The 24,628-nt window shown below is 36.6% G+C and overlaps 3 protein-coding genes across 4 annotated transcripts; all 3 read left to right on the forward strand.

The window, feature by feature from the left end:
- Positions 1-14,334: 14,334 nt before the first annotated feature.
- LOC149932846 (uncharacterized) lies at positions 14,335-17,037 on the forward strand. The gene is made up of 5 exons (XM_090156603.1): positions 14,335-15,187; positions 15,247-15,420; positions 15,474-15,589; positions 15,647-15,739; positions 15,800-17,037. Exons 1-5 carry the CDS (start codon positions 14,537-14,539, stop codon positions 16,668-16,670), a joined length of 1,905 nt encoding a protein of 634 aa, XP_090012729.1. The 5' UTR covers positions 14,335-14,536; the 3' UTR covers positions 16,671-17,037.
- A 164-nt stretch (positions 17,038-17,201) lies between these two features.
- On the forward strand, positions 17,202-21,040 carry Sec63 (translocation protein Sec63). The gene is made up of 17 exons (XM_090155697.1): positions 17,202-17,402; positions 17,646-17,751; positions 17,830-17,944; positions 18,007-18,122; positions 18,187-18,307; positions 18,375-18,425; positions 18,496-18,604; positions 18,680-18,910; positions 18,973-19,065; positions 19,128-19,273; positions 19,336-19,483; positions 19,558-19,709; positions 19,765-19,938; positions 20,003-20,299; positions 20,359-20,457; positions 20,529-20,633; positions 20,705-21,040. The coding sequence occupies exons 1-17, from the start codon at positions 17,279-17,281 to the stop codon at positions 20,849-20,851; spliced, it is 2,334 nt and encodes a 777-aa protein (XP_090011823.1). The 5' UTR covers positions 17,202-17,278; the 3' UTR covers positions 20,852-21,040.
- A 1,396-nt stretch (positions 21,041-22,436) lies between these two features.
- On the forward strand, positions 22,437-24,628 carry Ist1 (increased sodium tolerance 1-like protein). 2 transcript variants are annotated; one of them, XM_090155340.1, is made up of 6 exons: positions 22,437-22,815; positions 22,882-23,114; positions 23,179-23,474; positions 23,543-23,624; positions 23,682-24,010; positions 24,497-24,628. In XM_090155340.1, exons 1-5 carry the CDS (start codon positions 22,547-22,549, stop codon positions 24,002-24,004), a joined length of 1,203 nt encoding a protein of 400 aa, XP_090011466.1. In that variant the 5' UTR covers positions 22,437-22,546; the 3' UTR covers positions 24,005-24,010; positions 24,497-24,628. The 2 variants fall into 2 exon arrangements, with proteins under 2 accessions (XP_090011466.1, XP_090011465.1); XM_090155339.1 differs by lacking the exon at positions 24,497-24,628 and having other exon boundaries at positions 23,682-24,117.

The following is a 24,628-nucleotide window of genomic DNA, read 5'->3' on the forward strand; positions in this document are numbered from 1 at the left end:
CTCTTTTTCGCGCCTTTGTTTTACCCCTCTTACTTGCCTCCTTCTCGACGGCCATAATTGCCTCTGCCCTCAGCGTGGATTTTAGCATCCACTCCATAGACTAATCAAGGACAGTAGATACATGGACGAGAAAGTGTATTGGCGGCCTGTGTTGGAATATATCACCTAAAACGACCTAAACGCAAGGAGAGTTAGTTGTAAACCAAAAAAATGGCGGTCACCTAATTTTAGCGGTTCTTGACGAGGCTTAAGTGTTCCAAACAAATAGGCATTTTTTTATTTACGCTCGTAGTATTATTTTTAATTTAACATCAAAATGGTAAAAACTAACTATAATAATACTGTCCATGGTGAACCACGTCTTAACAATGGCCGCGGTTTGTTTACATCTAACTCCCCATGAATATGAAGACGTTTAATATCGAATTTTTTTCCCCTGCTTTCTCGTCCCTGTATCTACTGTCCTTGGACTAATCCACTCTTTGGGTTCCCGTAATGGTGGATGGGGCTGAAAGGGGAAAACCAAACATGGACGCGCCCAGGAAAATATCGCGAAAAAAAGTGTATAGTCTTTGCTAAAAACTATTTACAATAGTGCACTTGGAGCACACGTGCCTCTTGAGCGGATGCGGGGTTTTTCCTAGAAGCGTCCATTTAGAGCAGAGTTGCCAGATGGGCGGTTTTCCGCCCAAATTGGGCTGCTTTGCGGAGGCTGTTGCGGGGAAAAAAACCTCTGGGCGGGAGGCGGTTTTTTTGGGCTGGTGCCAAAAATTCGAGGCGAAGTAACGGGGTACCGGTTTTCCCCCTTCCAACCCCATCCTTCATAACGGGAATCAACGTTCCTAGAAAATATAAGCTGGAACCAGCTTTGCAAACTGTGATGTTTTCAATAATTTTCCAAAATTATTTTCAAATAACGCGCCAATTCCCGTTCTATAGCAGAAATCGGTAATTTTTCTTGGGCGGGAATTTGGGCTCTTTTGGGGTTAATCGGATTTTGGCTTGTGCGGGAATTTGGGCTAGTTTTAAAGTTGGTTTGTGCGAGATCTAAAATATTATTCTGGCAACTCTGATTTAGAGACTCAATGTGGAACATTCTTTTGCGAAGTTCTACCCCAAATACCTAAATGGACTCTACTATCTTATCTTCCTGGCAAACATAACCACCTGAGTTCGAACATAACTCTTATCGCTATCTTAAAAACGAACTACAAGTCTACAACTCTATTTTTTTTAAATGGGTGGTGATATATTAAGATCAATTTGGCCAAATTGAACAATAGCTCCCGGTGTTTGTTTGTTTTCATTCAAAGGTGAGTAAAAATTTTGACCCACACAGCAAAATTTTAATTTATATGAAAGAAACTGCTATTTCATTACAAGTCGTCTGAAACGCAGACGATTTTAAACCGAAAACACGAATCTACGCAAGACAGGAAGTTCGTCTTCAAATAAATTAAAATTTCGTAGGGTGGGTCGACATTTTTACCCACCTTTTAATATAGACGTATTTTTTTGGCGGAAATGAATATTTAATTTTAAAAAAATTAAAAACTAATTAAGGCTTAGCACTAAAAAAATTGTCTTGAGAGGACTAACAGAATCATAAACAGTATTGGCGCCACACGTTCGCTACGCTCTTGTGCTGAGTTGCGCGCGCATTACATCTTTGGGCCATTTGGAATCGTACCTAGTGACCACGTCTCCCTTTTTTCCTACCTACAATACTAAAAATTATATTATTTTTAATAATATTATTATTCATTTCCACCATTTTATTCCACCACTATTATTTTTCATATATATTACAGTTCCTATATATAAAATATTGAACCAATATATAACCGGGACTCTTTTTGGGGGGCAGTACCCTCTGGAGCCACGCCATTCGGTACGCATGATTTGGCGAAAAATTTGGTCGTATTGTATTGATGACCAGGAACTTGAGGAAGACGCTTGGAGCCTGGTGCTTTTGTAAAAAATTCCAGTTTAGGGGATTAATCCCCCCTTTTAGACTTTCGTAGGGGAGGCGGTATCCTTGGTACGACTTTCTCAAGGTCGGGCATTCTATTATTTCACCCTTTGATTTCACCCTTCACATCTGAAGAAATTCTCTGAATAGAGGGGAGGGGAAAGTAAGTAGGCCTATTAACATAATACCGATAAATTCTGAACTTTTTCTATGCCTTTTTCGTACCACGTGATTTTGGTATTATGGTTTTGAAAATTTGGGATTTATCTTGCCACCGCCAGTGTGGCGCCGAAGCTTTTCTCTTCAAAGTAGAGATGAGTCAGGCCGGCTAGTTTTAAAGCCTGACCCGGGGTACGTTCAGTAACGCTCATCAAAAACATCGCTGAGTAATCGATGCCAACATTTTGTTACTGTACGATTTTTCACGTTTCCGATTTGACGTCACGATAGGCATCCGATGCTCATCAAAAAAAACATCTCGGCGAGAAGGTTTTTTTGATGACTTGACGTCAAACGCGTCGGTGTTAACATTTATAGCCGCCATCTTTAAAAATAGCGCTGACTAAAATAACACCGTTCAGTAACTTCCTACGTCACTATGACGATGAGCGGTCATCAAGCAAACATCAAGTAAAAACCGATTTTTCCCAGATTCGCGTTACTGAACGTACCCCCGATTAAAAAATAAAAAATTGAAACCCGACCCGGCCCGCCAAAATTATTTATTCATTTCGGAAACCCGGCCCGCCAAAGTTGAAATTTTAAAATTTTTAAACCCGATCAAATGCTAGACCAGCCTCCCAGATTCAAATTTGGTCAGTACGTAGATGGCGCTTGGAGCTCTTTGAGAAACTGTACAAAATTAGTGACCTTAAAAGCCCTTAATTCAAGTGGCCGGGTTACAATGCGTAGGAGGGTGGTGACAAGCCCTTCACGCCACGCGAGCCAACAGCTCCCTACACTAACTAAAACCGTTAACCTCAATGAGTTTTATGGAAGGGAAAGCCGAAGAGCTCGAGGGAAAACCCCTATGAGTAACTCGCTTTCTGTGTAGCGATTTGCTGTGGCGAATAAAATAGAAACTTGAAGGCCCGATCACTAATATATTAAAAGCCCGACCCGACCTGGTTAGTTTTATACATAGTCTTTTTTTTGCTCGGAAAAGTGTTTTTTTTTCAAAAACTATTTATAGTACCGATTTCAAATTTGGAAGGTCAATTCTCTATACCGGGGGACATCAGTTTGAGAAATTTGAGCGTTTTCGGTAATGTTTTTCACCAATTTGGAAAAATTATTTTTCGACCACTAGGTGCGAGATAAAAAATTTCTATTATAAAGTTGTAGGCCGTCATCGAAAACCCTTAAAAATTGTTCACTCGACGAAAAACAATTTATTTATTAGTGAAAATTCGAGCTTGAAAAATTTACAAGTTGGTGAAGCCAAATTACGATTGTTTGAAACGATAATTGAAACCGAATTACCTAATCCAGTTGAAACTTTGGTTAAAAAACGACCGGATTTAAAAAACACGAGGCTATAGGTCAATCCTAAACATGCATTGGGTATTTAAAGGAAAACTTTGGGAGATTATTATCAGTGTTTGATAATATTTCGAACAATGCCTCGTTATTCAGTAGCTGAGCGTACCGAGATAGTTGCCATTTACTATGGAGAAGCAGCGCAAAACCTTAGAAGAGTGACTGAAATCTTCGCAGAAAGACATCCAAATGGAGCACCATCTGTAAATACAGTAAGACGAGCAATTCACGATTTCAATCAATTTGGTAACTTGCAACCTAGGTTTCGCGGATTGGGTCAACCGGATTTAGACTTCGAGAACAATGTACTCGCGTACTTTGTGGCATATCCTCGTCACAGTTGCGCTAACGCCGCTGCTGATTTGGGTTGTTCTGCAAATCGTGTGTGGAAAATTCTTCGTAAGAATCGCTATCACCCATACAGAGCTACGCTCCACCAAGGACTAATTGACGGAGACCATCAAAGACGTTATGAATTTAGCAACTGGTTACTAAATGCTGTCCAAGAAGATAGACAATTTTTGCGCCATGTTTTGTTCTCCGACGAAGCGTCATTTTCTAGAGATGGGCCCTTTAATCATCAAAACAGCCATCTTTGGTCTGACATCAACCCACATTGGGGTTTTGAATATCATCACCAGGTTCAATTTGAACGGGTCAATGTTTGGGTTGGACTTGTTGGAAACCGTTTGATTGGTCCCTTTTTCCTGCCGACGAACCTCAACGGCCAAAGGTATTTACATTTTCTACCGAACGAACTGAGTGACGCAATCGACGACCTTCCATTGGCTGAAAGACGTCAGTTGTGGTTTCAGCAAGATGGCGCCCCTCCGCATTTTTCCCGGCAAGTAACTGAGCACCTCAACGAGTTTCCTGAAAGGTGGATAGGGAGAAATGGTCCAGTGCATTGGCCAGCAAGGTCACCTGACCTAACACCGCTGGATTATTTTATCTGGGGATTCGTTAAAGCAAAGGTATACGCCACGCCCATTGAAACTAGGGAGGAACTCATTAGACGAATAATCAGTGCTTGCCGAGACGTCACACCAGAAATGGTAGAGAAAGCGTTTGAGAACTTAATTGTCCGCGCACAAACCTGTGTTGCAGCCAATGGTGATATTATTGAAAATGTTTTGTAAGAATTTATGTGAATAAAATATCTGCATTTAAAAACCAAACGTGTACATTTTTTCAAGTGTGAAAACTCTACTACGTTTGTATTAGACTTGTTCCCTTTTCAATTATCGTTTCAAACAATCGTAATTTGGCTTCACCAACTTGTAAATTTTTCAAGCTCGAATTTTCACTGATAAATAAGTTGTTTTTCGTCGAGTGAACAATTTTTAAGGGTTTTCGATGACGGCCTACAACTTTATAATAGAAATTTTTTATCTCGCACCTAGTGGTCGAAAAATAATTTTTCAAAATTGGTGAAAAACATTACCGAAAACGCTCAAATTTCTCAAACTGATGTCCCCCGGTATAGAAAATTGACCTTCCAAATTTGAAATCGGTACTATAAATAGTTTTTGAAAAAAAACACTTTTCCGAGCAAAAAAAAAGACCCTGTATAAAAAGCCCGACCCGACCCGTTTAAAAAAACGCCCGACCTGGTCCGAAAAAATTATAAAATTAAACCCGACCCGACCCGGCAAAACCATTTATAGTTGGGAATATACGAGGGGTCCGACACTCTATCAAATTTCGTACACGCCAGACATTTGAAAATTTCCAAATTTCAAATTTCTGATCAAATTTTGGCAAATCTTTTAAAAATTTTCAAATTTTAAACGTTTTTGGCAAAATTTACAAATTTTATCAATTCAGACAAATTTCTCAAATTTAATAAATCTTTTAAAATGTGATGGTTTTTCCGCAAATTTTTATGAAATCTTGCAACAAATTCATAAATTTCTATGGGAAATTTAAAAATTTCAAATTTCTGATCAAATTTTGGCAAATCTTTTAAAATTTTTCAAATTTTAAACGTTTTTGGCAAAATTTACAAATTTTATCAATTCAGACAAATTTCTCAAATTTAATAAATCTTTTAAAATGTGATGGTTTTTCCGCAAATTTTTATGAAATCTTGCAACAAATTCATAAATTTCTATGGGAAATTTAAAAATTTCAAATTTCTGATCAAATTTTGGCAAATCTTTTCAAATTTATCAAATTTTTTGGCAAAATTTAAAAAATTTATCAATTCCGACAAACTCTCAAATTTAACAAATCTTATAAAATTTGATGGTTTTCCGCAAATTTTTATGAAATCTTGCAAAAATTCGTAAGTTTGAATTGAAATTTTAGTAAACCTCGTTTTGGTTTCCGTGTCGGTTGTTCGCTCGTTTTTGTTTCTCGCTCGGTCCGAATATTACGAACAAAGAGTTAAAAGAGCGCCAGAAAGCTTCAAAAATTGGGCTACAGAAAAAACCAGCAGGGAAATGCGATTTCAGGGGTACGATGAATTTGCGAACGCTTGGAAACCATAATGTTAATGTTCGCTTAACAAATCTGGGTATCTTGGCAAATTAACAAGAGGTACAAATTGATATTGAGCATGGCATTAAACAGTTCCGAGTTGCAAAATACGCAGAATAAAATTTTAATTTTTAAGCGACTTGAATCCTTTGGCAATCAACAGAGCAGAATTTTCACAGATTTTTTTGCTTAGTTGCGAATATAGAGGAGGCGGGCGGCAAATTTATGGTTGGCCCCGGGTGCAAAAAATACACGCTACGCCACTGAAGCTAAATTACTTTAAAATTATATAAATTTCAAATTTAAATATCTAACTGCAGTAAGTTTCCTAATTACAATCAAAATTTGCGTTTCTCATAAGCTGTGGTCACACGTTGGAATCGATTTCAAAATGGTTTTGGACTACTTTGGAAGGACGGTGTTACGTCACGAAAACGATTTCGAAGCCCTTTGAAACGGTTTGAAGATAATTAACGCGGTTCACAATAGCAGACTTGGAAATAGTGATATTTTTAACAGGGGTCCTACGGGCTCCCAACCCCCCATAACTTCATTTTTATTGAGGGCCACTGGCCCAAGGGGGGTTCAGAAGCGGCGTAAAAAAATTATTTCCAGAAATGTCCATGATATTTGTAATAAATATTTTTTATTTAATCCCCCGTTCGAATGATTTATTTTAAGGGCCACCTGATTTTTTTTAAGAGCCATTGGCCCCAAGACTCCCGCTATTTCCAAGTCTGCACAATAGCCTTTGAGAACCGTTTTCGACCGTTTTGGAATGGTCAACTTGATTTTTTTGAGCCATTAATTTTTCGATAGAGTGATCGTTAAAAAATGAAATTATACTTTTAAAAATTAATTTTGATTTCTCAAAACGATCGAAAACGGTTCTCAAAGTCTCTAGTGTGAACACGACTTGAGTATCGTTAACACTAGAGACTTTGACGAAAACGGTTTGAAGCCCCTTGAATCGATATGAGATAATGAAAGAAATGTGAACCGAACTCGAAAGAGCTATAGATTTTCGAAAAACAGTCAAATTAATGAAATATTAAAATGACGATCACGATCAAATCCCATGAAAATTTTAAAATCCCTATCAAATCTCATGAAAATTTCCAAATCCTAATCAAATCTCATTGAAATTTGATTAGGATTTGGAAATTTGGAAATTCTGCAAATTTTGTAAATTTATGAAATTTTGGTCAAATCTTCAAATCTGGACGAAAAGATTTGAAGATTTTCAAATTTTGTACGCATTGTAGACGAGTGTCGGACCCCTCGGATTTGAAGCTAAAATTTTGTCCTGCGACTACCAGACAGAGGTGGGCAAAAAATTGCGAGCGTTCGGAAAAATGAGCATATAGAGTTTTAAACACGGCTTGCTCAAGTGAGCGAGTACTCAAGGCAAACGAGTTTATTTTCTCAATCTCTTATTGAGAAGCCTCTGGGCGAGCGCCGAATAGTTCGCTCTGGCGTTGATGGCTGACGGCGCGCTGAGGGAGATTCCCCCCTCGACGGGTTAGTTCCCTCACTTTTAAGCGCTCACCGCGCGCTGAGCGAGATCTCCCGATCTTCGGAATAGCCCCCTCACTTTTAAGCGACGCGTTAGTACCCTCAGTAGAAAGCGCTGACGCAGCGTTGAGGGAAAATTACCGAGAGAAGGAATAGTTCGCTCAGATTTGTGCGCTAGCTACGCGCGGATTTTGATCACGGTGAGCGACGGTAAAGTTCGTTTACGCAAATCGCTCACAGCGCGGCGAGCAAAAATTTCAAAAATCAAACATTAAACTATTACTCGGCTATGGGTTTATTATATACTTTTTTTATTAATAAAATGAAGGGTACTCTAAACGTCGGGAGTTAATGATATCTCCGATTGAATAAAATTCAAAGGTTCTTCCTAATTTATCCAACGATAAACTAGACTGCAAATATTCCGTTTAGTGTTAAAAGAGCTTTATTAAATATTAAAAGCCACAAATTATAACAATAGGCGCTAGTATACAATCTTTTGGTCTTGACAAACTTGGCAGGTGAAATGGGCTACGCGGTACGCGTTTCTTAATTTTTAGGGGATTGTGGCTCGCGCTACTTTAATGGAAAATATTAATTAATGATCGGTACCATAAAAACAAGTGGACATTTACTAACCCCTAATCCAACTCATTTGTAAATCTCCAGAATTTAATAGACAGTTTTAGCAACTACCTACAGGGGCGGTGCCAGAAGATTCTTAGGTGTAGGCTAATAATGTTTAAAAAATCAATGTAACAAAAATCAACAGTGAAGAAGCTGTCAACGATCACCGTCAAGCTCAGCATGTGGGGAGTGGGGACCCGCTGGCTGCCGGGAAGTATGAACAAGGAGGGAGGGGGTGGCATTACCAAGGTAACCTATTTAAAGTTACTATAGACAATAGGCTATAATCACTATGCTGTAAACATTGTGTCGCGCGAAAGCGATCCAAATCTAACGACTGACGATTACGATAAAAATTACATCATTCTTCCGAACTTCAAAAGGGCGTTATTTTATTTCTGGGGAGGGGGGATTTCTATTTGAACTTGTAATAACTTACACACAAATATTTTCTTTACATTTTTCTGTTTTTATTGCTTACGATGTTACATTTTATATACAATATCGGAGATATTTCAATAATTATTTAAATCTTCGCTCTTGCTTGATACCTACAAAGATTCTCAAAGATAATTGTGTGGAGCGTGTCATTTTCGCTTAATTTGGTTTGACAACAATGAAACGAAACCAAAATTAGTTACCGCCATACGCCAAACGAGGAGGCAATGAACACCGCTAATGCCCCACAATGGAACATTTTGAATTAAAAAAGGATCCACCGTGGAACTTCGGATGTCATTAGAAAGTGTTCATCTTGTAAAATACGGAACAATTAAAACAGCGAATATATTTTAGTTTCAATAGTTCAGCATTTTAGAATCACACAGCCTAATGGCCTTTAGACCAAACGAAGGTGGTCCTGAAAAGGACCGTTTTGGTTTTAGCCAATTATTTGGCTTCTTCTGGTTTTTGAATTTTTGAGACCTTTACGCAAGAACAACCAGCTACAGCCACTTCGGGGGCTTTGTTGGCATTGTCCAACTGCTCCTTATACAACTGGAGTTCAAATTCCATTGCCCCGTTCTTTAACTTGGCATTCATCAGCTCATCTGGCCTTTGGTCGAGTTCTTGTTCGTTACAGAAAATATCAAAATATTTTTCTGTAAATCGTCCTAAAATATAAAAAAACAAAAATTATCAATAATTAGTAACAATAATAATAACTATAGGTAAAACTAATTTGCTGTATTTACGTTTTAGCGATCGGCTTTCAACTTGAAGCTTGAAAAGAGGGGGGGGGGGGTGGAACCTCAACCCCTTTCCAAACTATCCCAATCGTTTCAATTTTGGGACCCGCAGGTGGAGTCCAGACACGAAGGCGTCTCTTTCGGCATCTTAACGAGAAGGGAAAGGTTGACCACTCATAGGAAACGTCCCTTCGTCGCAGCGGGACATGACTAACCAAATATTTCCCCGAAATAGGCATTCACTCGCTAATTTAGGCTTGACTTATAATATACATATATAAATATACTTTTCGCTAAACTAAACTCCCCCTAAAAATGAGTCGTATAGCTTCATAGACTAGATCAAAACTAGCCCTTCTGAAACCGAAATAAGTATTCTATAATAAAATACCATATAGGAAAACGGAGAAAACCATGTATATTCGGGCCGCGTCTACGGAACGTTAGCTCCAAAGTATATTTTTCTGGACTACGGATAGACTAACATGAAAACGTTAATCAATAAAAATAAAAATACTACGTAATATCATAAATCCATAATTTAATGGAAATAATTCACTAAAACCTATTTACAGAGTGACGTCATCACGGTAAAAAATCACCCCTAGCGAGATGCTGATAAAGGGCACGTCATACACGAGAAGCCCTCTGTATAGAGTGTCTCTTGTGGCTAGTTATCAGTAAACGTTTTGCATATAAAGAATAAGACGTGTCATACTTATGTAACAATATTATTAACTAATGGTATTATTAGCTATTTTTACTACATTTATTTACAATGTTTATTTATTCTGTGTTACTATTTACTAAGTTGCGACTAATCGGGCCGATTAGATATTATTGAACCTTGGAATCTATAGCCGACATATTCAGACATTAGAATAATATTAGTTAATTCAAAAGCATTGAATTGGCGGCTTGGCCCGATTCATAAAATCCTATTTGGCTCTGCAAACCTTTTTTCCCACTTTGGGCTTTTTTTTCCAACACTGCCCATTCCAGACAGCAAGGGCGCCACTTACTCCTTACTGCACCTGACAAAAATATTAAAATAGGGGGACAGTCGATGGAGGTTTTTTTCTATTTAGCATCGAACCCATTTTCTTCATTCTCGCAGTTTTCAATTTCAACAATAGCGTGTACTTCTTAACGTCATATGACGGGGTCAACGCCAGAATTCCGAACTGACGCCAATGAGTCGCCCCTCCCTTGGGTCTTAGCCGTTTAAGATAGCCAATGCTAGGGCAATTTCGAAGTTTCCTATACTTATACCTCGCTTCGTAATCCTTTCTACAATAATAGTATAAATAGTAGGTTCCTTTCTCATTTCGTTACAGTTTCTTGTCGACTTTTCTCAAGTCTGCGTCTTTCGATTCGTATTTCGGTCCTTCCTTAGTTTAATTTTTTCGTGTTTTTTGCTTTAGCTGTTCATAATTTTTCTCGCCTTCGAAGTTTAATTTTTTCGAGTCCATAGTTTTGGAGTTATAGTACTTCGACTGTGGCTTGAGTTTTTTTATTCAGTTTCAGGCTTTAAGTTCGCTTCCGTATTTTACAAGATGAACACTTTCTAATGACATCCGAAGTTCCACGGTTGATCCTTTTTTTCAAAATGTTCCATTGTGGGGCATTAGCGGTGTTCATTGCCTCCTCGTTTGGCGTATGGCGGTAACTAATTTTGGTTTCGTTTCATTGTTGTCAAACCAAATTAGGCGAAAATGACACGCTCCACACAATGTTTTTGAGAATCTTTGTAGGTATCAAGCAAGAGCGAAGATTTAAATAATTATTGAAATATTTCCAATATTGTATATAAAATGTAACATCGTAAGCAATAAAAACAGAAAAATGTAAAGAAAATATTTGTGTGTAAGTTATTACAAGTTCAAATAGAAATCCCCCCCCCCCAGAAATAAAATAACGCCCTTTTGAAGTTCGGAAGAATGATGTAATTTTTATCGTAATCGTCAGTCGTTACATTTGGATCGCTTTCGCGCGACACAGATGTTTACAGCATAGTGATTATAGCCTATTGTCTATAGTAACTTTAAATAGGTTACCTTGGTAATGCCACCCCCCTTATTCCTTGTTCATACTCCCCGGCAGCCAGCGGGTCCCCACTCCCCACATGCTGAGCTTGACGGTGATCGTTGACAGCTTCTTCACTGTTGATTTTTGTTACATTGATTTTTTAAACATTATTAGCCTACACCTAAGAATCTTCTGGCACCGCCCCTGTAGGTAGTTGCTAAAACTGTCTATTAAATTCTGGAGATTTACAAATGAGTTGGATTAGGGGTTAGTAAATGTCCACTTGTTTTTATGGTACCGATCGTTGACAGCTTCTTCACTGTTGATTTTTGTTACCCGCACAAACTAGACATTAGAATTATTCAAACATTTTTATTATTACTAAAATTCGGTGTGAAATAAAAACGAAAAGAACGCTATTAGTTTCAAAACCAGGTATCTAAAAAATATTATTTAAATTTGATAAAAATTTATAACGTAATTCTTTTTAAAAATGGAAAATAATCGATAACTTTGTAACTATACATTGGCCGCTATTTGTAATATTTATATTTTTAGTGTAAAAGAAGTTTGAAAAACGGCAAAAAAGAAAATTCGCGTAAATCGAGTTACCTCAATTTGGAACTAAAACAGTTTTAATATTGGCACAGGCTGGCCATTATATTAATTCCAACCCCTCCCTTTTTTCCTGAAAAAAATTATTATTTAAAAACCGTGAATCTTCGCAATTAGCTTGATCATTTGATGATATGGTTATTTTTGTCGATGTCATAAACAATGGACAAAATCGAAGATGGTTATATGCACAGATATTGTATTATATTTTACATATACATTAAAAATAATCTTATTATTAACTTATTCATACCGTCAAATGTGAAGTTTAATTTTTGAAATGTTTGCTCTTCGCGATTTACCGTAAACGAACTCTGTCGTCGTTCACTGTGATTAAAATCCTGGTGTAGGTAGTCAGGAGCGGCGTTATAGGGGTAGGAAACTAGAGCTATAACCTACTTTTGTGTTCAAATAGGGGCCCACAAATCGATCTGACGGGGCCACATCAAGTCGATTTTTAAATTCAAATAAAATATGTGATGATAGTTAATACTGTAAAATTTTAAAAACCGCACTAATATCAAATAATAAATAAATTACCTGAATTTGCAAAATTGAATTTTAAGTCAATACATAGAGGGGCCCAATATTGAGGAACAGGGGGCCCACAAATGATAAACATTATTAGCCTACACCTAAGAATCTTCTGGCACCGCCCCTGTAGGTAGTTGCTAAAACTGTCTATTAAATTCTGGAGATTTACAAATGAGTTCGATTAGGGGTTAGTAAATGTCCACTTGTTTTTATGGTACCGATCATTAATTAATATTTTCCATTAAAGTAGCGCGAGCCACAATCCCCTAAAAATGAAGAAACGCGTACCGCGTAGCCCATTTCACCTGCCAAGTTTGTCAAGACCAAAAGATTGTATACTAGCGCCTATTGTTATAATTTGTGGCTTTTAATATTTAATAAAGCACTTTTAACACTAAACGGAATATTTGCAGTCTAGTTTATCGTTGGATAAATTAGGAAGAACCTTTGAATTTTATTCAATCGGAGATATCATTAACTCCCGACGTTTAGAGTACCCTTCATTTTATTAATAAAAAAGTAAATAATAAACCCATAGCCGAGTAATGGTTTAATGTTTGATTTTTGAAATTTTTGCTCGCCGCGCTGTGAGCGATTTGCGTAAACGAACTTTACCGTCGCTCACCGTGATCAAAATCCGCGCGTAGCTAGCGCACAAATCTGAGCGAACTATTCCTTCTCTCGGTAATTTTCCCTCAACGCTGCGTCAGCGCTTTCTACTGAGGGTACTAACGCGTCGCTTAAAAGTGAGGGGGCTATTCCGAAGATCGGGAGATCTCGCTCAGCGCGCGGTGAGCGCTTAAAAGTGAGGGAACTAACCCGTTGAGGGGGGAATCTCCCTCAGCGCGCCGTCAGCCATCAACGCCGGAGCGAACTATTCGGCGCTCGCCCAGAGGCTGCTCAATTTAGCCCTCTCGCTGAACAAGAGCAGCTGGAATTCGAATTTGAAGCGCTCGCTCATTACTGCAGGATTTTCAAAAACGAGTGCTCACTATTTTTGCCCACCTCTGCTAGTACCAGATTTCAATTGTACCTTTATTTATTCCCAACTCAATGGCTGCTACATTGAGTTGGGAATATTAATCTAGAGGATTTCAGTATTTCGCGAAACATGTTTTTAAAAAATAAGAAGTATTCTTATTTTTTAAAAACATGTTTCGCGAAATACATAAATGACGAGAAAACTTTATCATTCTACCCGTGGTGCCGTCTATCGTTCAAATAAAACGCGTTTTTCGGCAAAAAGATTTTTTTCAAAAATAATGGATGGCGCCACGGGTCATATGATAACGTTTCCTCGTCATTTTAGAGGGGAAAGCACATTTGTTATTTTCAAAAACTTGTTTCGTGGGGAGTAGATTTGAATGGATCTCTAGATTAATATTCCCAACTCAATGGGCTGCTATGGCTAATAAATAACCTTTAGCCTTTAACTACTCCCTTCTTACTCCAACTCGTTTTATCGACAAAATTGGAGTAAAATGACGTCAATTGAAGATAGAGAGCACGCGCTGGAGTCAACAAAGATTTTGGAATTTGAAGTCCACGTGCGAAACGCGCGTGCCAATAAAGTGCTAAAAAGCTTAAGTTCGTGACGCGGATAAAAATATTTTATACTTATTTTACGTAAACACTATTCTCAGGTCTATTTTCTATCACGTGATTGTGAGAATTTGATTTATATTTGGGGTATGTAAGCTCATTGGGCAGGGGAATATCACGTGATTGTTGAACAAGAAACCACCGTTGGTTATCGCTCGGACTAACCGAAAGTAGTCGCGTAGTACAATTCCTTGTGTAAAGTCGTAGTAAAGTAGTGCAACGCAATCGCACGACACTCACCAAAAAGATCAGACGATTTCCCCTTTCGTTCGTTAATTTCGTTCACTTGGAACATCGGCTTCGTCGGTCTCGTGAATATTTTTCATTCGTTTCTGACATCGGCAATCTTGGATTTCTAAATACAATTTGAAATTGTGCACGGTCTCTAACGTTTCTCGGGCGTCATTTACAGCTGAAGTAATTTTTACCTAGAAATATGGATCTATTGGATGTTTTTAACGATGCCATCGCCGATGAATTGAGTAAAGAAATACCGGAAGATGTCCGAAATAACAAGTTTATTAAGTACATTAACGATGCCATCGATGAGATACACGATAATTATACGCCACAAGGACTAAACGAGAAGTCGAATGCCCTCGATTACCAAAGAATTTACCTTCGGTGTGCCTATGTTTATCTTTACAGTACCAGTCATTCTCATATGGTCGCCGAAGCTTTTCGCGTTTTGTACGAAAAACGCCCAAGATACTTATCAGATTTCATCGGTAGAGCACTCTCTGAACAAGGGGAATTGAGGTACTGTTCTATTGGAGGCGGGCCAGGATCGGACATAGTTGGTACTCTTTTGTTTTTGCAAGAACATCGTCTGATGAATGATAACTTTGTCAAAGTTCATTTGATTGATGGATATCCTGAATGGGCTGAGACCTTCAACAATATCAAGAGAAATTTCGATATTCGAAATATGTTTCCGAGAAATTCGGTCAAAGTGACTTGTCAGGACTTACTCAATGTTGTAAGCCCCATAACGATGAAAGCTATACAACAAGCCAATTTGATTACCATCGTGAAATTTGTGTCAGCGATCAGCTCAGATCTGAAAAAAACTGGAAAACTCCTGGAAGTAAGTTTAATTCAAGATTATTCCTTGTTACAAATTTACTTAACACCTTTTTTTTTAAGAATATTTTCACTACGATTTCAAATGGAACATTGGTGTTATTAATAGACAATGCTGGTGGCCAGCCATTTCAGTTTGCGCTTGAAACTGCAGAAAAGAATGGAATGCAAGCTGTAGTCCCGCCATTGAAACATGTTTTGTTCAGAGTGGATTCCCGCAGAGAACCCTTTATTTATGTAAATATAAATGAAAAGACAAAAATTAAACGTTTAACTAGTCTAATTTTTAGCAAAAAGAGTTTCGTAAGCCACCCCAAAACCACGGTAAGGTTTCAATCGTGTTTTTGGAAAAGATTGATAGGTCTCGAAGAGGAAGGAAAAGGCTCCATTCCTTTTCGAGTGAAAGGTATAAATGGTAACTGACTTTTATTGGGTATGTTATTAATTTTTACACCCTTTTTAGGAATGAGTATGCGGATGACTCTAAAAGCGCACAAAGCCCTCTTTTAATTCAGTACGGGGAATCTACGAAAGCGTATATGCCTTACGCTACACCGTAATTACTAAAAAAATTTATATTAGTTTTTATGTTACTTATTTTTAATTATCCACACAGGTCACGTGAACATAGGATTATAGAGGGAACGGATGAGTGTGGCCACATTTTTTTTACAGCCACTCCAGCCCGAATTAACGAAAGCTCATCTGCGGCAGCAAAGTTGGATTCCTCTCCAGTGTCTGCGCCAAATGAAAGAGTTTCTCTCTTTGCAAGGCGCCGCTTACCACACAGAGTTGCGCAAAAACTTGAGGGTCAGCACCGCCATTATGTTTCATACATGGAACCAAAAACACACTCTCCCTTGCTGCAAGATTGTAAAAGATCAAGACTTGATACTCCAAATGATTCACACCCAGCTGAAAGTCAACAGAAACCAAATGAAAAGATTTCCAAACGAAGAAAAGGTTATTCCAAAAGGAAACGTGAGCGAAGACAAAATGTTTATCCAAGGGACAATTATACCCAAGTTCGTGATACTACTGCTGTGTCAAATACAGACCAATATAACTTTAGATTATATGAAAATACAGCTCCAAATTTTCAATTTGCACCAGTATCAAATGGATTATTTAACTTTGGTGCTAGTCAACAATCTAACCAGCCACTTGTTGCTAGTCAAGGTGGTTTTAATTATGGGTCATCCTTTGGAAACACTGCTACAAACTTTCAATTTGGACCGGTATCAAATGAATTATTTAACTTTGATGCTAGTCAAAATTTTAACCAGTCACTCGTTGCTAGTCAAGATTGTTTTAATTATGAAAACAACTTTAATGAAAGATCAAGTCAGTATTCAAACCAGTCGGTTTGTGGTCATAGTTCTAACAATTGTAACTTTCAAGATGACTCTGTAAGTTCCCAATTCAATAGTTTTGATATCCCATATATTGCAGAGCATGGTAACTTCTATAACGCAGGTCACTTTTAATTAAATAAGTTTTAAAATGTCGCAGGTACTTAGCTTAACGCGTTCTTAATGTTTTTTTCTAAGAGAAAAGTGAATATTTCTGTTTTGATAATTCTGTTTGTTAGTCACTTTGCCTTGAAGTGTGACCCTTTATCTTGTGAAAGGCTAAAGAAAGCCTAGTTTGAAAATAACGAAAAAAAAAAGGTTTTATTCAGGATATATCTAAGAAAGGTGACAGATATCCTAATTTTTATATGCAATGGCACTTGTTCCCCAGGATATATTTGTAATTGCCTATCCTATTTTACGTTTTAAAGTTGTAACACAGTCGGTCTTCAGTGATAAATGATTGTGATCTGTTTTGATACCAAAATAAATAAGTTTATATTTCTTTTGAACTTAAGATTTGTTTCGTTTTTTTGGTTTGGTTCTTGGGAATAGTAACAACGTGGTTTAAATATAATTGGAAAATCGCGCCACATGTCGATTGCCGAAGCGCCGCCTAGCCTTCATTTTATGCTCTTAAGATGCCGGTTGGCAACATTTACAGAAATCCGGCGGAAGAACTCACACGTCGACGTGCTTTTTTCTATATCAAAGTTTTTCGCGTTTATTATGGTTAAATTATAATGGCTGGAGCTAAGTTTCAATACGATGAAAGTGGAGGAACTTTTTTCTACTTTTTATTATCCTTCTTGGCTTTAATAGTAATTCCTTGTACTTATTATTTTTGGCCGAATGAAGGGAAGAATGGTAAGTCCACGATCATTGCTTGCCTTGCACCAAGGCTTCATTGCATGCTATTTTCTGTTAATTCGTGACAAACTGACAGTAAACAGCAAACCACGAAATTTTCTTTTATAACCCTTTTAAAATTCAGGTACCTCCAAAACCCTACAGTCTTTGATAGTATAGTGTCTGCCAATTAATACATTATTGACGGGTTCCTAGCATTGCTTTATAAACAAACACACTTAAAATATGCTATATTTTCAGAACATGAGAGAAGAGATAAGAAAACATGCCACTGTCACAATTGCGCCATTAAAATAAGTAGGCTGCGTGCCAGAGAACCGTGGAGGAAGGCTAAAAATCGTCTAATGTATGTTTACCTATAGTTGAAGGATACTTCTAATATCTGTGATATCTTCTAATGAAATATCTTTTTCTGTGAATTCAGTAAATTTTTATTAGTATTGGGATGGTTGGCTTTATTAGCTACAGGGTACAAAGTTACCCAGATACAACATGATTATGTGGCTTGGGATCCATTTGAAATCCTTCAAATTGATCCGGTATGTAATGAAGTTATCATATTGGAATTCCTTTTATTTAACATTTTATTCTGTTTGAGCAGGCTTCGTCTAGGTCAGAAATTAAAAAGGCTTATCATCGCCTCAGTTTAGTATACCATCCTGATAAAGACACGGGAGATGAAAAGAAATTTATGATGATAGCCAAAGCTTATGCTGCGTAGGTTCATTTATTTTTAAATGATTCCTATATTTTGCCCAAAAAATTAAAAGATTGAATTAAGGTTAACTGACGATGAGTCTCGTAAAAACTGGGAAATGTATGGAAATCCTGATGGACCTGGTGCAACTTCTTTTGGAATTGCTTTACCATCGTGGATAGTAGAGAAAGAAAATTCTGTTTGGGTAATGATAACTTGGTTTATTTTAAACTTTATATGATAGTTTTTAACAAATACCATATATTCTTTAGGTTTTGGGTCTTTATGCCTTAGTTTTTATGGTTGCTCTTCCTGTTGCAGTTGTAAGTATATATTTATGTGCTTTAAATTATTATTTGAAGCTTGTTTGTTAACCTAATTTGCACCACAAAGGGAATTTGGTGGTATCGGTCTGTCAAATTTGGTGGAGACCAAGTTCTTTTAGATACAACACAGTTATACTATTATTTTATACATAAAACATCTCATATGGTTGTTAAACGTAAGGCCTTCATTTTATTTTTTCAAGTTTTGAATCATGATATATTAATTGCACAAATAACTGTTACTTTTACAGGAGTCATAATGATTCTGGCGGCTTCTCTGGAATTTGAGCAGAGTCACAATAGCGAAGTTGTCAAACGACCGAGTGACAATATGGAAGTGCCTCAGCTAATTCGAGAGCTACCCAATCTCTCAGAGAAGAATAAAGAGAGACCTTTATGTTTTGATTATAGTATAAAAGCAAGAGCTTTGCTGCATGCGCATCTCAGTCGAATGGAATTAAATCCAAACACGTTAGACCAAGGTATAAGTATTTTGGTACCCACTTATAGTTGGGAATAATTGATATTAATTTCCCTTTTGTAGATCGATTGTATATTGTAAAAAAATGTCCCTACTTGCTACAAGAATTTGTGCAATGCGTATCTCAAATGACTATGTTGGCTTTAACAGGAAGAAGTACGCTTGTTTAAATTTGGCTATTTTAAGTTATTATTGAATTAATTTTGAAAGTTTTTTAGTCGCCAGACAACCTAGTTTAGACACGATGGAAAATGCCATGAAGCTTTGCCCCATGATCGTACAAGCTTTGTGGGACAATAAAAGTCCATTGCTCCAACTGCCTCACATTAATGAGGATATGCTCAGACACTTCAGCACTAGAAAAGTATATTGAAAATTCAATAGTTCTAATTAATTTGAAAATGTGCTTATAATAATTTCATACAGAGAAATATTAAGAACATAAAGCAGCTGAGTTGCATGAAATCGGATGAGCGCAGGTCTATGCTCAGAAACTTATCCGATGAACAGTACAATGATGTTTTAAATGTTCTTAGTAAAATGCCAATTTTAGAAATGGAAGTCAAATCTGAAGGTGATGCTTCTTTCTTTATTGTCATTAATAGTTTTTAGTTCTATTGGCGTCTAATTTTTAATTTGATTAAACAGTATTGGATGACGAAGACTCTTGTACAATCACGGCTGGAGCTATTGTAACAGTTACAGTTACTTTAATAAGACAGGATTTTTCGACTATATTTGAACAAGAATATGAAAATACAGCAAACAGTTTACCCCAAGAGGATGTTTCTGTTGCTGAGGTAATTTAACTTATCGTTGTTATTTATGTTAATTGACACGCAAATTGCTTGACAGGTAAAGGAAAGCGCTCAATCCCAGACAGCTACACCCCAGCAGTCCAAATTAAAAGTGTGGCAGAAGCAGAAAAAGAAGGGTAAAGGCGGTAAGAGTAAGAAGAAACCCGCGAAAGTTCAAACCAGAAAGCAGTTGCAGAGTCAAAAAGGGTCGGTGGAAAATGCTAATGAGAAGGTAAAGATGGAGAAGAGGTCAAGTTAATTCTTGGAGATTAAATGTTTTAACAATTGCCTTTCAGGATGCAAAGGTGAAAAACCCAGACTCAGATGATGGCGGTAGTGATGGGAGTGATATTGAGTCAGATGTTGGAAGCAGTCATTCTGGGGAGTCCAACAATGAAAAGGATGATTATGTTGATGAGAGGGATGTGGAAATTTCTAGTAAAACTAAAAACTCCAACAAGGGTGGTGGCGAAGGTGGTGAAGAAGATGAGGATGAATGGGTGAAAATTCAACAGAAAATGACAAAAAAAGAGAAAGTTTTGGAAACAAAATCTAAAAAATCTCATAGTGCTCACTGTCCTTTCTTCCCAGAAGTAACGAAACACAATGTTGCTCTGCCTGCATTCATTACAAATACTAAATACTTTTTCAGGATAAGCAAGAATACTGGTGGATATATATAGCAGATAGAAAGAAACATTCCCTAATAACTGTTCCTTACCTTATGACCAATTTAGTTGAGAAAGAAGAAGTAAATATTCTTATTTGATTACTTTTTATCTCTTCAGTTTAATAACATTACCAATAATTGTCTTGTCAAAGGTGGACCTTAAATTTACAGCTCCTAATAAAGCTGGTGCATACAACTATTCTGTTATAGCTAGGAGTGATTCTTACATTGATTTTGATCATATTAAAAATATAAAGGTTAAATATATTTTGATGATATTTCTACTATTTTTTTACCTTCCTCCAATAATGGAAATTTTTCGTATTAGTTGGATGTTAAAGAGGCAAAAATTATTGATCAGAAGAACGTACAATGGGAGATCTCGGATGAAGAGGAAGATAAAGAAGAAGAAGAGGACAGTGCTGTTGAAGATTCTGATTTGAGCTCGGATGGTGATGATTATGATGATAACTAATTTGAGGATGTAGCAGTGCGAATCAGCCTAGTAAGACTATTTTTTACCTATTTCTTGAGTGAAAATGGTGGTTAAAATCTGCATATCAGCGAGAGCCCAACTTCATCGGCGCGGGGGGGGGGGGGGGTATGAATTATTCCGCAAAGATGGGTATTTTTAACAAAGGTCTCGGATTTTGTTCAAAATTTTCACTAGTCTTGCGAGCTTTTGTTGATTAAATGTTCTCAAAATTTGTAATGGTATTGAAAAATAATAGGCGTTTGGTTTCATCGCAGAGCCAAGGTCTTGATTTTACATTTTCATCCACTAAACAGACCAAAATAGTCTGTGGGTTGCGTAGCACGCTACTGTCATTATAAGCTTTAAAAATTGAATTTTGTTTTGTAAGTGTAATTCTGGAAAGGCAAATATGTATTTTATAATTGAAGAGGTTTTAACAGGAAAGGTTAAATCTAAATTAAAGAGGAAAACGCAAAAACTGCATTATGAATTTTGTTATAGTTTGCCAAGATAGAAGCTTAGTCAAGTGCTGGGATAAATTTTTGGAGTAATAACTCTCTTATCTCTGCTTTTGACTAATTCGTCGGCTATTTTACGGCTTGACTAAATATTATTTATTATTAATACCCCTAAAAGTTTAAACCATGTTTTATTTTTAAACGTGGAATTCATTTAAATAATTTTTTAATACTTGACTTTTCAATAAAAGTTCAAATAACTGAAACTGATGTTTTAGTAAAACTAGGTCTCCTAATTGAAGGCGGGAGAATCTCGATAAAGAAAAGTAGTGCGTGTAGTTCCAAGTTTCTACCTGTATAAAATTTTGTAAGGTAGTTTTGTTTTTTCTAATTTCTCATTATTTATATATATATTCCAAAGTTTAAATTGTGTAAAGTAAGACAACCTGTTGGGGGCATTATTTCTTTCATGCTAAAATTTGTTAGATCAAAATTTTCATTAAAAGCTTGGTTTTCTTTTAAATAGATTGAAGTATTTTTTGTTTTTAGGAAATTACTGGTATATTATTAACAACTTTGATGATAGAGATGTACTTAATGTCGTTTAAGAATGAATCCTATTGTTTTTAAGGGAAATAATTGTTTTTTGGTAACTGTGGAATGCCAAACAATTTTATAGTTCCCCTAAGATGATTAATCTGAAAAATGTGAAACTATTTTTGTAGCAGAATGATCTTAACCATCTTTAATTATATATACAATTGCAAACAAATTAAACAATTGGTTGTCTGACGTTGTAATAGACTGATATTTCATTCTATGGTTGAATCCTTTGAGTGGGAGTAGTATAACTAGTAGTTTAAATCTGCTAATACTATTCCCAATTCGATGGTTGAATCAAATTCTATAATATTAAAAGTAATTCAGTTGCTTAAAGTAATGGAGGATTTGTCCCGTAATTCCACAATGGATTTCTTATGGGGTTTCTGAAGAAACATTCGACTAAATTGAGAAGGTTTTTCAAAGGGGTTTTCAAAATAGCCGCGTTTAAACGGTGATGTCATTTCCTATTCCCGATGACGTAGTTTTCGTGATTGCAAGCTTGTGATCATGACGTTATATTTTAGTCTGCTATTATGCCAGTCAGCGGAAGTTATTGAAGATTTTTCGTTAAATTTTGATTGAATGATTTCGTGTTCGTTGAAGATATTTAATTTATTTTAAGGATAATTAGATCATGTTTGTTGCCGGTGCCAATTACAGTAAGCTGAAAACTAATCTTCGATTGGTTGTAAGCAGGCTTAAATTATTAGAGAAAAAGAAAACCGAGTTAGCTCAAAAAGCTAGGCGAGAAATAGCGGATTTCATTGCTAATGGCAAGTTAGAAAGAGCCAGGATTAGAGTTGAACATATTATTAGAGAAGATTATTTAGTCGAAGCCATGGAATTAGTTGAAATGTATTGTGATCTTCTTTTGGCACGATTTGGTCTCATCCAACAAATGAAGTAAGACTGGCTGTTATCTACCGTTGTGTTTTAAAAAATATACTAATGTAAGTTTTTTTATAACAGAACACTAGATGAGGGACTGGCCGAAGCTGTCTCCAGTGTTATTTGGGTGACTCCTAGACTTCAGGCAGATGTGGCAGAACTGAAAGTTGTTTCTGAGCAACTAACTGTGAAATATGGCAAACCATATGCGCAAGCTGCCAGAGAAAACACTTTACAAAGTGTAAATGAGAAACTAATGGCCAAGCTAAGCGTTCAAGCGCCTCCGAGGGTATTGGTTGAAAAATACTTAATTGGTAAAATTGATATTGTCATAAAAAACCAGTACATGTTTCGGTCAACGCTTTTGATTTTTACTAGAAATTGCAAAGAGTCACAATGTTCCATATGAACCTGACGAATCAGTATTGAAGGAAGATGAAATATTAGCGGGTGATATGATGGCTCTTTCGAATGATAGAGAATTGATTAAATTTGAAGATGATGAGAAAAACCCAAATTGTTTTCCTGGATTCCCAAATGTTCCAAACATACCTCCTGGTGGAGGGCCTCCCCATAACTATGGTGGTAGTGGTGGTGGTGGGGGATTGGGTGTTGGTAATCCAAGCATCTCTTTCCCACAACCAATGCACACACCATTCAACTATCCACCCCCGGTATGTATTCATTTTAATATACAATGACTGAAGATGTTTTCAGCTTAGTAATTTCATTTCTTTTACAGAATAATGCGCCTGAAAAACCTCCAAGAGGAGTGGGAAATTCTGTACAACCACCACCTCTACCCATGGTGCCACCAGCTAGTGGTCAGTAAAATTAATTTTATGAAACAAATTGTAGTACGACCAGTTTCTTAAATTTAGGACCTTACCCTGGTGGTGCAGTAGCGCCTGGATCTTACAGTTTGCCACCTGCGTATGATAATGTCGCCCACAGTCAGGTCCCCTCTTACAACTCTGTTGTGTCACCCAACAACAATGTACCCATATCGGCATCTGTCTATCCTGATTTTGCCGCTGGAAATCATGAAGTCAAAGCGAAACCATCAGATTTGGATTTCTTACCAGAGCTGCCTTCGGTGCCCAACACTAATTTACCTGGTTCGGATCCTCCTGGATCTAACTCTGAGGATTTGGATTTCGATGAGCTTACCAAGAGATTTGAAGATTTAAAGAAAAAAAAGTAAACTTTTGTAAGTATTTCGTATATTATCAAAATTATCCTTCGGGGTATAAATGAAATAAGCCTCCTTGTAATATAATTTTCCACACATAATAAATTAATAACTTGGCAAATATTGTTGCCTGATCTGATTTAAAAAAAAACTTGCTTTTATATTTTAATTACTTTTATTATTAACATTTTGCTTGATTAGATTTATAAAATTTCTACTGTAGGAAAATTATAAAATGTGAAAGAGCAAAATAAAATTAATTAACATATAAAAGCTATAAACAAAGTTTATCCTTAATAATGGGAATATTTGTTATTCAAATACAAAACTTATCAATATATATGTTAAATAAATTTAATGATAAAGGGAAGCCTAGCTGATTATTATTATTAGTTTCATTACACTTAGTTTATATTAACCCCTAATGGAAAGAAGCATTTAACCACAGTTGAGGGCTTTGTTCAGTAACATTCCACAAATTCTTAGTTGATTTTCTTACTGTAGGGTTCTTAGCCTTTTAACCTTGCTGATAGACGTCATATCAGTTGTATAACCACATTTTGATGTTAACGCCTAATTGGCTGGAATGTTATTTAGCTTAAAAATTTTGATTAGACTAATAATTATATTTTTTAT

This window comes from Leiobunum rupestre, chromosome 8 (genome assembly GCF_980474605.1).
Source record: "Leiobunum rupestre chromosome 8, qqLeiRupe1.1.hap1, whole genome shotgun sequence".
Lineage (NCBI taxonomy): Eukaryota > Metazoa > Arthropoda > Arachnida > Opiliones > Sclerosomatidae > Leiobunum > Leiobunum rupestre.